Source organism: Diabrotica virgifera, chromosome 3, assembly GCF_917563875.1.
Source record: "Diabrotica virgifera virgifera chromosome 3, PGI_DIABVI_V3a".
NCBI classification, from domain to species: Eukaryota; Metazoa; Arthropoda; class Insecta; order Coleoptera; family Chrysomelidae; genus Diabrotica; species Diabrotica virgifera.
In genome coordinates, this window is record NC_065445.1 from 187,378,675 (window position 1) to 187,397,990 (window position 19,316).

The window sequence follows — 19,316 nt, forward strand, 5'->3', positions numbered from 1 at the left end:
CATTTCGATAAACGTTAAGTGAAAAGTAAGTCCGACCCTGTACACCTGCTAAAACAGGTATATCGGTCTTTACTAAAAGCGGTTATTTTGCTGGTAAAACTGGATTTGTATATTGACAACAATAACAAAGAATTGCAATTTGCTGACTTTAATGCTAATTTTACTGGATATTATGTAAAGAGTTTGTACACTTACAGTTTATTTCAATATATCACTGAGATTCACAATTTATAACTTATATAAAACTTTGTTAATATTAAAAATATTCGGAGCCCACATTGAATACAACATTATAGTTATCGATACAGAATCGGTCTCCCTTAAATCTTTGTTGATATGCTCTCTTGCTAACACTAATCTAATATCTAATTTTTGTTTGTTTTAGGTGAAATTTGTTTTAAGCAGTCTAGAGAAGTACATAATTTGAAAACAGATATGAGAGTGCATACTCGGGAAAAACCTTATAAGTGTGAAATTTGTTTTAAGCAGTTTTCCCGAAAAATTCATTTGAATACGCATTTGTGTGTGCGCACTGAGAAAACACCTCTTAAGTGTGAAATTTGTTTTAAGCAGTTCACTACATCAGGAAATTTGAAAAGACATTTGAGGGTTCACACTGGAGAAACACTTTACAAGTGTGAAATTTGTTTTAAGCAGTTTATTCGAGAATATTCTTTGGAGACACATCTGAGAGTACACACTGAAGAAAATCCATACAAGTGCAAATTTTGTTTTAAGCAATTTAGTGATGCAGGAACTTGGAAGAAGCATTTAAGGGTACATACTGGAAAAAAGGCTTACAAGTGTGAAATTTGTTCTAGGCAATTTACTCAAGTAGGAACTTTCAACGTTCATTTGAGAATACACACTGGCGAAAAGCCTTACAAGTGTAAAATTTGTTCTAAGCGATTTAATCGAAATTCCAATTTGAAACTACATTTAAGGGTACACACTGGTGAAAAGCCTTACAAGTGTGAAACTTGTTTTAAGCAGTTCAGTGGCGCACCAACTTTGATAAGGCATTTAAGGATACACACTGGAGAAAAGCCTTATAAGTGTGAAATTTGTTCCAAGCAATTTAGTGCAGTTGGAAATTTGAAAGAGCATTTAAAGGTACACACTGGAGAGAAGCCTTTCAAGTGTGAAATTTGTTTTAAGCGATTTAGGCAATATGTAGCTTTGAAAGATCATTTAAAGCTCCACACTGGGGAGAAGCCTTACAAGTGTGACATTTGTTCTAGGCGATTTAGACAATATGGAACTTTGAAAGAGCATTTAGAGGTACATACTGGAAAGAAACTGCATAAGTGCGAAATTTGTTCTAAGCAATTTACTCAAGCAGGTACTTTGAGAAAGCATTTACGGATACACGGTGGAGAAAAGCCTTATAAGTGTGAAGTTTGTTTTAAGCAGTTTTACACAGCAAATATTTTGAAAATACATTTGAGGATGCACACTGGTGAAAAACCATACAAGTGTGAAATTTGTTTTAAGCAGTTTTACACAGCAACTCTTTTGAAAATACATTTGAGAGTGCACACTGGGGAAAAACCTTACAAGTGTGAAAGGTGTTTAAGGCAATTTAGAAATGCAGGAACTTTGAGAACACATTTAACAATACACACTGGAGAAAAACCATTCCAGTGTGAAATTTGTTTTAAGCAGTTTAGTGAAGCAGGCTCTCTGAAAACACATTTGAGAGTGCACACTGGGGAAAAACCTTACAAGTGTGAAAGTTGTTTAAGGCAATTTAGTGATGCAGGAACTTTGAGAGCACATTTAACGATACACACTGGAGAAAAGCCTCACGAGTGTGAAATTTGTTCTAAGCAATTTAGACAGTATGGAAATTTGAAAGCACATTTAAGGATACACACTGGGGAAAAGCCTTACAAGTGTGAAATTTGTTTCAAGCAGTTTAGTACTCGAAGCATTTTGAGAAGGCATTTGATAGTGCACACTGGAGAAAAGCCTCACAAGTGTGAAATTTGTTTTAAGCGTTTTAGTGAAGAAAGTAGTTTGAAAAGGCATTTAAGGATACACACTGGAGAAAAGCCTTATAAGTGCGAAATTTGTTCTAAGCAATTTAGTGAAGCTGGAGCTTTGAGACTGCATTTAAGGTTACACACTTTAGGAAAGCCTACGTGTGAAATTTGTTCTAAGCAATTTACTCGAGTAGGAGGTTTGAAAGAGCATTTAAAGCTACACACTGGAGAGAAGCCTTACAAGTGTGAAATTTGTTTTAGGCAATTTGCAGTTTCAAGCACTTTGAAAACACATTTGAGAGTACATACTGGTGAAAAACCTTACAAGTGTGAGGTTTGTTTTAAGCAGTTCACTACAACAAGTGCTTTGAAGCAACATTTGAGAGTGCACACTGGAGACAAACCTTACAAGTGTGAAATTTGTTCTAAGCGATTTAATGCCAGAGGTAGTTTGATAAGCCATTTGAAAATTCACACTGGTGAAAAGCCTTACAAGTGTGAAATTTGTTCTAAGCAATTTCGTGAAGCAAGTAATTTGAAAACACATTTGAGAGTTCACACTGAAGAGATACCTTAAAAGTGGAATAAGTAGTTTGAATTAAAAACTATGTTCTAATATGCAAGTCCATCCTTCTAATGAAAAGGATCTCGAATTACGGGTCATCGGATATGCGGATATCCTTCTCAAATTACGGATATCCAACATAATTTTCATTTATTAAACGCTTTTCTTTAGTTCAATCGTTTGGGTCAAATCTTTAGACGTTAATTTGACTGCCTTTTCTTCCATGCAAATGTATGAAAATTTGCAGACATATGCATTCGCGGGAACAATACACGAATAGTCAATAAAAAAATTGTATGTTTATTAATAATTGTTTAAATAAAAAAACGATTTTAATGGAAAATGCCTAAATTCTCTTGTTTTTTACAATGAAGAAACTTGAAACTTTTACAAATTGTAGCTAATTATATGAACTAAACATAATTTCACTTTTTACGTTAATTATTTTCGTTATGTTTTTTAAATAAACAGTAAAGTTTCAAATTTTTTGCTGATTCCGACTACTTTTCATGTTTGTACATATGTTTTATACATATATTTTAATAAACATGACGATATATTTTAATGTTTGAAAAGTGTAAGACCAAAAAGTAAAAAATATGAAAAGAAAATTTAAGACGCTTTTCTTTAGTTATGATAACTAAAATTAAAAATATAAAAAAATCAACTAAAAGGCAAAAAAAATCAGACTTGAAGGATTATTCGAAAATAGCTGTTCGAAAAAAAAATGGAATAACAACTATACCTTTATAGTTCACAATATTTAAATTAGAAGGATATAATTACACATTAAAACATTTTTTATTTTAATTTTAAACAACTTTTCATACTTTTATATTATAAATTTAAATACGTAAATAAACAAAGTTTTCGTTATGACAACTTTGCTTTTTCAAATTTTCAGCTTGTTTAAAACTAAACTCGATACTTGTTCATCCATTTTTTTTGTACATGTATTAAAACCGATTATAATAATTTTTCTTTACGCCAGTCAATGGGAGCAAGAATAGGATATTACCTCCGAATTCTATCCTACTGCATGGATTTTAATGACATTTTGAGAATAGCCTCTACTTATCTCCTAATTCAAAGTCCACCCTATGCTGATGCCCAGATAGCACAAGTACGTTTTATGGACGTCCAATGGACGTACATCTGTGTACATTGGAACGTCCAATGGACGTCCCGCTAAGATACAATGGACATCCGATGGACGTCCAACGAACGTCCAGAGTTCACAAAATTGGACGTCCATAGAACGTCCGCAACAAACACGTACAATGTACGTTGTTGTATGTACACCTTATGTACATTCAATGTACGTCTCATAAACATTTTTAGGGCATATAGTATCGATAATTTTGTGAATACATAGCAAAAAGCCTTTATTGGAAATAGTTCTTATAATACTAAATCTTATACTTGCTTATACTTTAAAATATTACACAAGACCTTTTTTATGTGTCTTTACTGTAACTTTATTATGTATGTATAGGTACTTTATTATAGGAACTTCATTAATGCTCGACTGCACTGGCACGATAAACAGCAAAGACAAAGCCATTAATATCACTGGATGTATTATATTGTATGTAATAATTTAATAAAAACGAGATTCAGATAATGGCGGCCTATAAAGCATTCACATAGAAAAGAAGGTTAGTACGGACTAACGGACTGCATGGCGATTTGGAGTGATTTGGAGATGCTAGGTAAGGGAAGGGTAACAAAAAGATATTCGATACCCGATGCCGATGCCGGACAATATTGCAAGGCAATTTAATAGTTATAAAATACACATTTAAGATTTAAATTGGTAGTGTCTAATTATTGTAAGGTCTATAATTACCGATGTATTACCATTATACGGAAAAAGTTGTTCGGTGTTTTAATTCGATGATGAAAAAATATGTGACTACATTTATTAGAAGCTTCTTATATTCTACTAATAATATTGCTTTGATTAAAACAAGAAGCTATACTCGTATAACTGTTCATAATAATTGTCGAGTTTTGTGTAAAACGTTGTGTGCTATATGGGTGTGTGCTTTTATCTTGGGGGTGGTTCCCACCCCTTCTCAGGGGTTGAAATTTTTTTGGTAAGATAACCACGGAATTCGCTAGAGAACCTAATGCTAAGCAAACACTGTTCTATAATTTTTTTTTGAAAACTCTATACTTTTTGAGTTATTCGTGGTTGAAAATTGGCCATTTTCATTGAAACATAATACCTTTTCGAACGGTTTTTTTTTTTCAATACCTTAAAAATATGCATCTAACTAAAAAAACTGTATAAAACATTTTTGTAGGTTATAAGAAAAACAAACATACACTTGCCTTCACAAATCTTCTAGTTATAATACAAAAAGAGATATGGTAGGTGAAAAAGTTTGTTTTTTTGCTACATGCTGAAATTGGTATATTCAACTTGAAATAACAGAGAAACGGTCGATTATTTTATGTGTATAATGCTACCAATAATTTTTGTAGTGCTTGAAAAGACCTTTAAAATGAGCAATATTAAAGGTAAATTACATTCAAACTAAGCGAGATATCTTGCAAACAAAATTGATAACTAATTATTTTAAGAAAAAATGAGAAGTAATTTTAACCCCCATCCACCAGAATATAAATGCATCATTTTCCGTCTACAATACCTTTTATTATATCTAGTGTTATTTCTAGGTTCAAAAAGTTGGACGAGTTTAAAATGGATAAGATCAAAATATAGAGCGCATTTTTAATTTTCTTAAAAATCTTCCTTTTCCTCCATGTAACTTAAAAATGATAACAGATACAGTAATGAAAAATAAAAACTAAATTTTTATCTAAAAAAACTCTACATTTTTGTATTATATATTTTTTTCGTATCTCTTATTATTTTCGAGTTACATGGAGAAATAGAAAGATATTTAAGGAAATTTAAAAATGCGCTCTATAATTTGATCTTACTTTTTTTCAAAAATCCTTCATTTTAAACCAGTCCAACTTTTTGAACATAGAAATACAAATAACACTATAATAAAAAGTATTTTAGAAGGAAAACGATGTATTTAAATTGTGATGGATAAGGGTTAAATGTACTTCTCATTTCTTCTTAAAATACATTAGTCATCAAATTTTTTTGCAGCATATCTCGCTTAGTTTGAATGTAATCGACATTTAATACTGCTCATTTTAAATGCCTTTTCAAGCACTACCAAAGGTATTAATACCATTATACACCTAAAACCATCCGTTTCTCTGTTATTTCAAGTTGAATACACCGATTTGAGCATGCACCAAAAAACAAATTCATCTCACCTACCATACCACCTTTTGTTTTATAACTCGAAGATTTATGAATGAATGAATCTCTTTGTTTTTTTATAATCTACAAAAATATTTTATAGTTTTTTTATTAGATGCATAGTTTTAAGTTATTCGCAAAAATCCGTCCGAAAGGGTATCATTTTTCAATGAAAATGGCCAATGTTCAACCACGAATAACTCAAAAAGTATTGGGTTTTCAAAAAAGAATTATGGAACAGATTTTGCTTAGAATTAAATTCACTAGCCTCTTCCGTGGCTATTTTATCCAAAAAAATTTCACCCCCGAGAAGGGGTGAAAACCACCTCCAAAATAAAAGCATACATCGGCATAGGGTAGACTTTGTTTCTTGAGCTATTCCCTACTTACTGTGAAAATATCAAGTAAATCGATGTAGTAGGATGGAATTCGGAGCCAAATACCCTCAGTGACTGCCCTACTTCTGAATTTTTGCGAGACGCTAATGTGCGCTGTACGCACTTTTCAAGGAATTTCTTTTAAACATGTGGATGATGCACGTGTGCGCTTTAATAATATAAATTTGTTTATTTAGTAAATTAAATACAATTTTTTTTATCCAAACTAAAATTTTATTCATAAAAACAGGAATATAAAAATGTAAAATAAAGGTATAGGGGAGTGCATATAGATTTTCACTTCGGAAAAAATCACATAAGATAGAACTTTTTATAATTTCATTAAGAAATGTTTAATGTTCAAATGAACTGCGAAATTAGATGTTTTTTCCGAAAATATAAATTGTAGAAAGAAACTGACTTGACCGTTGAAATATTCAGAAATTTTTACAAAAAAAACCTTCTATAAAGATTTTTCTAAAATTAAATCTGTAGCTTCTATAATTTTTCCCACCCTTCTCACAAACATTGGCGCACGTAAACTAGCGTACGGCGAAGTGCATGGTTGAGTTATTTTAATGTAATTCTTTAACTAATTGATCAAATGAAATTTTATAAATTGATCATGAAAGAAGAACTAGCTATCTTATGGTTATAATAAACAGAAATAAAATGTATATGCATAAGTACGGTGTGGGCGGAGAGTGAGACTTACATGAATTTGGTTTAAAAATGATTTAAAAATGTGTAACTAATACAATTTTTCTTATAATACTCTTAATTTTGCACAGTTTACCTTTCAGGCATTTTACTAAACGATGTTTCTCTCAAAAATTTAATTAAAATGATACGACGTCTCAAAAAATGGAATTTTTGAAAACTTCGTAGTTTTACAGAATTACCACCACTTTAAGACGGTATTACTCAAGTTTGAACAGATTTATTACAGTTTTATAGGTGCATTTTTAAAGCTTAGGATGTAATCTTTAAAATGCTCTAAATTATTTTACTTTAAAAGGCGAAATAAACTATTTCTTTTTGAGAAAATTAAGAAACGTAACAAAAATGTAATACAAAAACCGAAAATTACCAGTTAAAAAAATGTTTATACAAAGTGATCAAAACTTTTTTCTATAAAACTTACGTAAAATACATTTAATAATAAGCTTCAACAATAATAAATGTCCAACAAAAAAATTTTTTACCTCTTATACAGTATGTCTGCGTAACTTGAAACCTATTGATAACTTTTTTTATTATCAGTTTTACGAAAAAAAGTTATTCTTTATAAAATACTCTGCATCGTATATAATTTAAGATGCAACCATCAAATGTCAGATTTTATTAATTTTATACGAGGTATATCAAAAAATATTAATTTTACTCAAGAGTAAAGTACCTTTATATTTCACAATATCGAAAATTGTTATTAAGAAAAGTTGTTTGGAATTAAAAAATATGTTTCCGTATTTAATTACACCCTTGTAATTAAAATACTGTGAATAATAAAAGCACTTAAGAAAAATTCATATTTTTATTCAAATTCGTATAAAATTGCAAAAGTTTGAAATCTGTTAGTTGTATCTTAGATTTTATGTATAATAACTTTTTTCGTAAAATTGATAATAAAATAGTTATCATAATTGTAATAAAATGATGATGGGTATACGTAATTTGAGAAAAGATTAAAAAAAAATGTTTCGATTAGAATGATGTAATTGTATATAAAAACATAGTTTTAATTTCAAACAACTTTTCATAATAGCATTTTTTGATATTCTGGAATATGAAGGTACTTTACTCTTTAACGAAATTTATATTTTTGTCATAACTCGTATAAAATTGATAAGATTTGATATATGACGGTTGAGTTTTAAATTTTTGACTATCCAGAGCATTTTATGAAGAATAACTTTTGTTCGTAAAATTTATAATAAAAAAGTTTTGCATGTGGTTCCTAGCTACGCAGACATACTGTATAAGAGCTTCTGTATAAGAATTTTTAAATTGAAATGCCATATTTGGATTCAGCATAATCAAAAACAAAATACATAGAAACATATTTTATCAAAGTAAAATGATGAATTCAACGATATTTTTTATATTATACAAAACAATTGTTATTGTTTAAACAATTAATAAACAATTAGCGGCCAAATCTGCGAGTAGAACTTTTTACTTTAACATGTATATAAACTAACAAAAAAAGTTTTAGAAAAATATAAGCTTGTTTGAATTTTTCCGAAACAATGCATGTTTTCGTTCTAATTGCACTCCTCTAGTATATTAATGTTTTGATAATGTCTTTCTATATTGATACATGATATTCTCTGAAACAGTTGCCTAGGCAGAGGCGAGGCTTATCGGGACATTCTTGACAATGATAAACAATATCTTTGCGTATCTTATTGTTATTGCATGTCCGACATTTTCTTCCAAGAGTTCTATTCATGTCGAATCGGACAACTTTTCTATTTCGGAAAATTTTCGAGAGGCTTCGAAACTTTGGTGCGTCCGACAACCGGAGTACCCTTAAAAATTTGTCGGAAATTATTACTAGTTAATTTTAAATATTTTTATCAAACCTGCAAAAAAAAGTCAGCGGTGATGGTATAAATTTTATAAATTTATGATATGGGCAGTGCTGGTTTATCCATTGGGCGCTTGGGGCGGGCGCCCAGGGGCCCCGGCCCCGGAAAGGCCCAAAGATGCCCGTTCCTTTTAATTATAAAAAAATAAAGTCGCTAAATAATCTACATATTTTCCGAAAATCTCATACACAGATACGCTAATACACTGCAAAACGCCTATGTTCTATTGTTACATCTCTTGAAGCCTATACACAGTGACGGGGCCCTTTTCCAAAAACTACAGAAAGTTGTCAGATTAGGAATGTATGGAACTGTATCCAAAATAATCGCATAAACGGAGTTTTTTTAGTTTCTAAGACAGTTGTTTCCCAAACTGCAGTAGGTACCTTCCAAGTAACCTAAGAATTTCATTTTGAATTGTGGGACTTAAATAATAATCTATCTCACTTTTCGGCTTTAAAATAAGTTCTTTTAAAATAGGATTATAATATTATATTAAACGAAAGACAAAAATATATATAAGTACATAAATCTAATTTATATTTTTCAAACATATTTTTTTCCAGATAAACAATAATAGAGATGAAAAATCAGCAGTTAGAAATGAAGCCAAGGCACTGCACAATAAAATGTATACCTTTGAGACAGCTTTATTGACACTGATTTGGGCCAGAATTTTAGAACGAGTGAATGCAACAAGCAAAACGTTAGAAACTGTGGACTTGTACATGTCAATTGGAGTAGAATTAATGGCATCTCTTTTGAGCTTTGTTGGAGACGTAAGAAATAAGTTTAGCGAAATTGAAAAAGAAGCGAAAAAAAACCAAAGAGAACATGCATAATGAAATTACCCATTTTCTAACGTTATGCCCAAATTTGAATAAACATACAATTTATGAAAAATTTGATGTCATCCAGAATGTAAAGGCAACTTTTCCCAATATTTTAACTTTACTGCAAATTTATTTGACGATACCAATTTCTAATGCGTCAGGCGAGCGGTCTTTTTCGGCTTTAAAAGGATTAAAAACATATTTATTAAGGTCAAATTTGGGTGAAGAAAACCTAGACGCATTATCACTATTTTATATAGAGAATGAAGAACTGGATAAACTGAATTGCGATAATATTAGGATGGCAGTTTGCGAATGCCAAGTCAAGAAAAAAGTAATCTAATTTTTGTCTTTATCTGTTTTTGAGAATATGTTTTTTTGTTTGTCGTGTGTTGTTTTGTGGAACTTTCTGTTTTTTATTTATGTCTCCAAATGTATTTTTTGATTATTTTTTACGTTTGCTATTCTTTTTACTTGTTTAAAAAAATTATTTTATGGATTTTACAATAAAACTTTATAGTTAATGCATGTGTTTTCTTGTTAAAAAACTGCATGCCAACGAATAACAATGAAGGGGGCCCCTAAACCTTCAGCGCCCAGGGCCCGAAGTTAGGTTAAACCGGCACTGGATATGGGGGCGCACTATGGAATCATAAATGATGATTTTTTTGCAGGATTGCTTGATCAAAATACTTACAACTTACTCGTAATATTGTCCGACAATTTTTTAAGGGTCTCCAGTTATCGAACGCACCACAGCTTAGAAGCCTCTATAGCTAATGGATTTTGGGAAGAGCTATGACCTGAAAATGTCACAAAGAATATAACTAAATATCTCTTTTCTGATATAACATCATCATCATCACTGGCTCAACAACCCGTTCTGGGTCTTGGCCTGTTCCAGGATTCTTCTCCATTCTGATCTATTTCGTGCTTTTTTTCTCCAGTTTTTTATTTTTAAGGTTGTTATATCATTTTCTATTTGTTCTAAATATCTCAGCTTCGGTCTTCTTCTTGTTCTTTTTCGTACTGGCATCTGTTTGAATATTTTGTTTGGTATTTCGCCTTCTTCCATTCTTTCTACATGTCCCATCCAACGCAGGCGTCCTATTTTAATGAATGTTATGATATCCGGATCCTGGTATATTTTGTATAGTTCAAAGTTGTACCTTCTTCGCCAAATTCCGTTTTCTTTTGTGCCCTTATATATGTGTCGCAAGATTTTTCTTTCAAAGGTGGCTAGCAATGTTTCCTCTTTTTTAGTGAGTGTCCAGGTTTCTAAGCCGTATGTGAGTACCGGTCTTATTAAGGTTTTGTATATTTGGAATTTTGTTTTTCTTGCGACGTTATCTGATCTTAGTTGCCGGATTAAGCCATGGTAACTTTTATTGGCAATAAATATTCGTCTCTTCACTTCCTCCGCAACGTTATTATCAGACGTGACTAGGGATCCCATTATCCCTAGTTTCTGATATAACAGATATGTTAAAATCAGGAGAAATACCCCATTCACTAAAAAAGGCCTCGATTATAGCCATATTAAAACCAGGAAAAGCAAATTATCAACCCCAAAACTATCGACCGATTGCACTGCTGAGCTGTGTTTATAAACTGTTGGAACGCTTAATCCACAACAGAATTGGAAACAACATATATGGGTTGATACCTATTGATCAAGCAGGGTTCAGACCTAACCGCAGCTGTACAGATCAGATTCTATCTCTAACAACACATATTGAAGCAGGTTTTCAAAGAAAGCAAAAATCATCCGTTGCTTTCATTGACCTATCAGCTGCATACGACACCGTCTGGAGACAAGGAATAATCTGCAAACTGATCCGTGCCAAAAGGTAACCAAACTCATTGATAGCATGCTCACCGACAGACCTTTTCACGTCACAATGGGCAACTTAAAAAGTGTCCAAATGAAGCTCAGCAATGGACTGCCACAGGGATCTGTTTTGGCACCCTTTACAGGAAATTTATACATCGCGGACCTACCTAGGACAACTTCGCAAAAATTTGGCTACGCTGACGATTGGGCCATTGCAGCAAGACATAATAACATGGATATTACAGAAACTATACTGACGGATGACCTTGCTGTTATGGATGAATACTTTCGCAAATGGAGGCTACGGCCAAATGCAACGAAAACTGAAGTGTGCTGTTTCCATCTGAATAATGCCCAAGCCAACAATTAACTCTCCGTTCACTTTGAAAACAGACTACTCACTCATAACTCAACACCAAAATATCTTGGAGTGACTCTTGACAGAACTTTCAAGTTTTAAGGAACACCTACAAAGAACGGCAGAAAAACTGAAGACGCGAAATAATATAATCCAAAAGCTATGTGGCACCACATGGGGGTCCTCAGCCTCCGTACTCGGATCATCCGCTCTCGGACTCGTATACTCGGCGGCTGAATATGCTTCGCCGGTATGGCTCAATAGCAAACACACGAAGATTATTGACACCCAATTAACCAGACAATGCGAATGATCTCAGGTACAATTCGATTAACACCGAACTACTGGCTTCCCATTCTGAGTCACATTCCACCGCCGAAAGTAAGAAGAAATCATTCTCTTCTCAGAGAATATCGAAAAATCGAGGCTAACCATCAACTACCCGTCCACCATGATAAGCTTGATATTGAAATGAACAGACTGCGCTCCAGATATCCTCCATTACTAAGGGCCACCTCCTTACATCAGGAACATTTCGACCTCACCAACGCTTGGAGAAGACAATGGGAGAGCGACTCACCACAGGAAACACACCAGATGGACTGTATCGATCAGAAACCGCCAGGCTTTGAACTGCCCCGCAATACATGGACGGCGCTGAACAGAATAAGAACAGGTACCGGTAGATGTGCTGACAGCTTGCATAGATGGGGAAAGGCACTCACTCCTGTGTGACTGTGGTGCGCAACGGCAGACCGTCCGTCACATTATTGAGGAATACCCCCGAAGGCGATACTCTGGAGTTTTCGATGAGTTCCTGAATGCGACCGAAAATGTTTTATATTACATTATTACATTAGATGTTCGTTTGTAATGAATACTTCATGTAACGTTTTATTAATTATGTGTTCTTATTGTATATATGCCATACGATAAATAAATAAATAAAAATAAATCTCTTTTCTTACTCAGACTCTTTAGAGTCTTTTACAATATTTTAGAATCGAAAATATTTAGTTGTATTAAGGTGTTGAATTTTGACAAGAACTATGAATTATGCCGATTTAGTACACAAGTTTATGTGACATTTTCAAGGTCATAACTCTTCCCAAAATCCATTACCTATACGTGAGCCACTGAGCCTAGACGCCATCTATAAATAGAAGTTACCTTTAAGAAAATGCGGATAAAGTTTTCTTGCTCTCCAGAAACTGTCATCTTTAAATGTATATGGAAATCACCATATACATAGGCCGCGCAAGTGCGCCATACGCATTTTACAAAGAAATAGGAGGGCGCACATATGCGCTTTATTTAGCTAAAGGGTTTAAAAGTCGGCAATTTGTTTTAAATACTTTTCTTTGAGATAAAATTTATAAAAACTAATGTAATTACACTTGATAAACTTTAAAGCAAACAAATCACTGTTGGATGTGTTTACTAATACCCTGGAATACTTTTTATACAGAATACTTGTAATTTTTTGGAAATCATAAAGTTTATGTTATGCCAGTAGACACGATTTATTAAAATCCTCTCTTCAATGGTTTTTTTTTCTTCCATCCGGCTCGAAGGACCAAATGGACAATTCGATAAAAATATCAGGATCGAATTGTTTTCTAATGCCCCTTTGTCCGATTCTTCTCGATGGACGGTGGTGAATAAATATTTGAAGTGTGGAGTAAAAATATGGTTTTATTGACAGCTACTGATAATTACACTATACATAGTTGTTGGGCAGGTCACTTTCTATAATAGACTGCGACTGAAAATAGTCCCTTTGGCTAATTTATAATCTGATCAAAATATACAAATCACCAATAACTTGCGTGGTAACAAGAACAATGAACTTGCAAACTAAAGTTTAATCAAGCTATTGCAAAACTTAGGGTAAGAACAGAACAAGTGGGTCGAGGTGGAGGTGTAGGTCGCGGTGGATGCTACTAGTTAAGTCGCGGTCGATGTCGACAGCACATAGCAAGGAGGTCACCTGCGCTGTCAATTGAGCTAGAACCATAGTCCTGTCGCCAGGGGGGGTACAACGGCCTCCTGTATTCAGATGGACTTACCCAAGTTTTTTTTATGTATTTTGACCTGTAGAACACGAATTTTTTGGGTAACAGTTGATCCGGATGTCGATAAGATTGTTATAAACCAAGAAGTTGAGGAATCACATAACAGCGATTTCTCGCAAAACAAAACATTTTTTTGTATTTTTTGGTCCATTTTAACCAAAAAATGTTCCTACAAATTTTTTCGTAGGATGCATAGTTTTCGAGATAAACGCGGTTGAACTTTCAAAAAATCGAAAAATTGGAATTTTTGAACCCGAAAAACTTTTGATTAAAAAATAAAATAGCAATTCTGCTTACCGCATTTGAAAGTTCAAGTCAAATTATATCGGTTTTAATTATTTGTATTGCCAAAAATGTATTATTTTATTGTTAAAACAAAGCTATAAACACCTAGTGCTTGAGTGATGTTTCAATGATTTCTCATTTAAAATCGAACGAGTACGTAGAGGAGGTAAAAGTGCAAGTGGGGCTATTTCTAAGTAGCATGCATTAAAACGCATGTATTAGGCACGGAAAACAGTATGTGTTTATAGCTTTTTTTAAAAATCAAAAAATAAATTATTAGCAATACAAATATTCAAAACAGATATAATTTGACTTAAACTTTTAAAGGCGGTAAGCAGAATTGCTATTTTATTTTTTATTCAAACGTTATTCGGGTTCAAAAATTGCAATTTTTCTATTTTTTGAAAGTTTAACCGCGTTTATCTCGAAAACTATGCATCCTACGAAAAAACTTGTAGGAACATTTTTTGGTTAGAATGACCCAAAAAATACAAAAAAATGTTTTGTTTTGCAAGAAATCGCTGTTATGTAATTCCTCAACTTCTTTGTTTATAACAATCTTATCGACATCCGGATCAACTATTACCCAAAAAATTCGTGTTCTACGGGTCAAAATACATAAAAAAAACTTGGGTAAGTCCATCTGAATTAAGAAGGCCGTTGTACCCCCCCTGGCGACAGGACTACCACTATCAAGTGAAGTATGTAGTTAAATGAAATTTGAATGACAAAAAGACTGTGCTTTTGCGATGTATCAGTCAAGTGATGATAGTGATGAAATGTCAGCTGTAAATAAAAGGGATTATATTTATAAATGCTAAAACAACTTCCTAAAAAAGGTATAATGAAGTTATTGTACATATTAAATGCAATCTTAAGACTTAATTATTGGCCTATATCACTAAAATTGCCCAAGTAATTATGATACCGAAACCTGGTAAAGCTTTAACGGATGTTTCATCATTACCGCCCAATAAGTCTACTGCCAATAATGTCAAAATTTCTTGAAAAGCTGTTACTTAAAAGAATTATGAGCGACCTAGAATTCCAAAACTGGATCCCAGAACACCAATTTGGATTCCGGCAAGGTCATTCTGCAGTGCAACAATGCCATCGCATATCAAATGTAATTAATAGAGCTTTGGACAATAAACAGTATTGCACAGCAGCCTTTCTGGACATCAGCCAAGCATTTGATAAGGTATGACACCTAGGATTACTTTATAAAATAAAAAAATCTCTACCCAACAAATACTTTGACTTATTAAAATCATATCTAAATCACAGAGAATATGAAACTAAAGTGGAGGATGAACTATCAAACCATAACAAAATTCAATCAGGAGTCCCACAAGGTAGTATATTGGGTCCACTTCTTTATGTACTGTACACATCCGATTAACCAACCTCTCCACAAACCACCATTGGAACTTTCGCTGATGACAACAATATTTGCAACTGAAGAGGATCCAAGAGCTGCAGTATTAAAACTTCAAGAACACCTAGACCAAATTGGACAGTGGTTAGAGAAATGGAAGATAAAAGCTAATGAAACTAAGTCAACACATATAACTTTCACACTAAGGAAAGACCAATGCCCAAATATTAGCCTTAATCAAGTCAACATACCACAACAGAATATCGTCAAATACCTGGGGCTTCATCTTGATTCTAAATTAAACTGGAAACAACACATTTTAAAGAAGAAGAAACAAATTGAGTTGAGAGTGACCGAAATTAATTGGCTTATAGGTAGAAAATCTCGACTCTCAATGGAGAACAAACAAAAGTTGTGCGAAACTTTGGCAACAGTGCCTGTATTTGGCATTAACTAAGATGAAGGCTTAATATTTTGACAATATAGGTATTCATAGGCGCGTTAAATTGAAGCAATAGAAAACAAGTTTATCGGGTATAATCGGTCCATTTTAGTGGGTATAAGTAAATAAATATTTATGCAAAGGCGCCAAAATAAGTGAAAAGAAGCGTGCAATTTTATTTTTTATTTAAATTTTAATTTTAAACCATTGATGATATTTCTAGAATAAAAAATCCTCCTAAATCTTTATATTCTCGCATTAGAATTCGAATGATTTTTACCTAATTACACCTACAAAACTTACAATTAATAATTTATTTTTCAAATAGTCAGACAACTTAGTTCTATTAGGTATATAAAAATATAATAAATTAATTAAAAAGGGTTCAAAGGGTTTCGTTGTTTTCCTCGTAATAAATTAATTATAAACTATGAATCAACACTAATATCTTGTAAAATAATACACTACTACACTGAATTGATATCGATATAGATAAGAGAATCTTGCTATTGGCTATTATACTTGACGCAGATTTGTCAAAATGACAGTATTTCTCTATGTTGCCTAATCAGTTATTAGTTATAATATTTTCGATATCTTGTTATAGGTGATAATCAATTTTAGTAGTTCAAATGTCAAATGTACATAAAATCTAGGCATGGGATAAAAAAGTTTATTTGAAGAAAGTGTATTTTTTTGTTCTTTTTAATGGCGGTACAGGCTCGTTTTTGTAATGTTTTATTCTCTCACTCTCTCTCTCTCTCTCTCTCTCTCTCTCTCTCTCTCTCTCTCTCTCTCGCTCTCAAAATGCAAAAATTGGCAATTTTTGCATTTTTAGGAATTATATGCAAAATATGCAATTTCCATATTTACCAAGTCTAATTATAATATAAGAATCATTCAACTTTTATTTAAATTTTTTTTCATTCGCCTTCTTTTTCTCTCTTTAGATATCTATTTCATTATTATAAATAGATTATAAAATACATAGGTAATTTTTGCTTAGGTACTACAGCTAATACTTACGATGTCGGGATAGTATTACGAGGTTTTTTCCTGGTTTTCCCTCGTGATTTACTATGGAATCTCTAACGCGAGAATTTTACTGTCACCGTTACATGTTGTCTTTTTAAAGACAGATCACCTGTTATGATTTTTTTTGTGACGGATATTCTTGAGTTGGGGTTGATTTTATGTAATCGAATGAACTATCCTTCAGTAAAGTCGTCCCAGGAACGCAACTCATAAATATTGGCAATATCATTTTAAAGTTTTCTATATATAAATGAGTCAGATTAAATAAATTATTAGAAGAATTTTTTACTAAGCAACAACATTTTTGTTTAACTCATTAATTTTTTTGTATTTAACAACGACACAGTGCCGGTTTAACCTAACTTCGGGCCCTGGGCGCTGAATATTTAGGGGCCCCCTTAATTGCTATTGGTTGTCAGTTTTTTAACAAGAAACACATGTATTTATTGTAAAATCCATACTTTTTTTAAACCAAACAAGAAGAATGGGAAACATAAAAAATAGTCCAAAAAATACTTTTAAAAATATAAAAAAAAAACAGAAATTTACACAAAACAACACATGACGAACAAAAAAATATATTCTAAAAAATACATACCTACTTATGACAAAAATTAGACCCTTTTTTTGACTAGGCATTACCCACATAACAATTTCATGTTCTTAGTAGATTCATAGAACATACTTTTCAGAAAAAGTATATACTGAGAATATGCGTAATTACCATTGCGAATGTGCAGAGCACATGCTGAGTATATACTACATTACAGTACTTAAACGTTCTATGTATATACTTAGAATGTACTACCGCACTTCTTTTCAGTATATACCAAGAATGTTCTTTTTAGAACATTCCAAGGACGTGCTATAAACCTTCTATGTGTATACTTAGAACATACTACCGCACATCTTTTTAGTTTATACCAAGAAGGTACTTTTTAGAATATTTCAAGGAAGTGCTATAAACCTTCTATTTATATACTTAGAACGTACCTACTACCGCACATCTTTGTATGGGAAGGGAAGAATATATATTTTTAAGAATATTCTAAGAAAGTGCTATCAAGTGCTATATTGCTTAGAAGTATGTTTTCAGCATCACCTGATCTCATCTTAGGTTCTACTGGTTCTACCAAATATCTATTTACATATTTTAATTGCAAGTGAGAATGTAGTTAGTACCTACATTCTACAATATTACTTAAAAAGTAAGTACATATTTATAAATTTTAGTCATTTATATAAATCATTATATATTTAGCTAAACTAAACTATGCATAAGTAACTAAAATTTATATAATACTTATATGTACTTACCTATTTAATGAGTTAGCAAAATAGATTATATTTTATGTATTTTGAAGCACCGCAAACAAAATAAAGATATTACAATAAAGATATTGTATGTATGTTCTTTAGTCCTAGTAGGTACTACATCATTCGTCTTCATCCTCAACATTGCATAGATCCATAGATGATACAAATAATGAAATAATGCCCGTTTTCTTTTTCATATTTTACGGTTTTTTCCTATCCCTGATCCATTCAGATTCAGGTAAGAAATGGTCAGATGGGGGATATGAATGTATGTATTGTGGAATAACATCGGTGGTCAGTGTTGCCAAACGGAGAGAAATTTCCCTTTTTGCGGGAATTTTCAACATAAAAGGTGATAAAAGGAAAAAGTTAACTCAAAAGGTAACTTATCCATTCCAAATTGTAAAATATTAAGAAAAATCAAAATATTTGAAAATAATTAAACATATCTTCTCAGATTTTGTAAACAGGAGGGAAGTTTTTTTTATAAAAGTGGGAATTTTTAAGTTAAGTTGACGGAAAAAGCTTACTCGACGGTTGGCAACGCCAAAGCCTTTGGTTGTGCAGTTTGGCACGTTTTGGTTCTGCGAAATGTACCTAAATTCAAATTCCAAGGATATAAAAATACTCATGATTCATGATAAACTCGAAATGGTAAAGTCATTTCAATTATGAAAACGAATTTTAAATAGTATCTATGTAAACGTTAATACAATTAATGTTTAAACTTTTTTACCATACAACAATTTTGAAATGAAATTCGTCCAATACTACCTACATACATAAATTTTATTAATTATTCTAAAATATAACGAAGTTGATAAACTTCCTATACTATACATACATATTATTTTTAAGATATTTTAAAAGTATCTACTTATAAGTATGTGTTAAGAATGTACTTATAAGTATGTGCTAAGAATATTCGATAAAGGTATATTCTAAGAATAGT

General features: G+C 32.1%; 1 protein-coding gene across 1 annotated transcript in view; it reads left to right on the forward strand.

Annotated features, from left to right (window-relative positions):
- Positions 1–2,893, forward strand: part of LOC126882255 (zinc finger protein 91-like) — a 49,016-nt gene extending 46,123 nt beyond the window's left edge. The window contains exon 2 of the mRNA XM_050647081.1: positions 386–2,893. Within this exon, the coding sequence (XP_050503038.1) occupies positions 386–2,562 (2,177 nt within the window). The 3' untranslated portion in view covers positions 2,563–2,893. The remainder of the gene's footprint in view (positions 1–385) is intronic.
- The last annotated feature ends 16,423 nt before the right edge of the window (positions 2,894–19,316 follow it).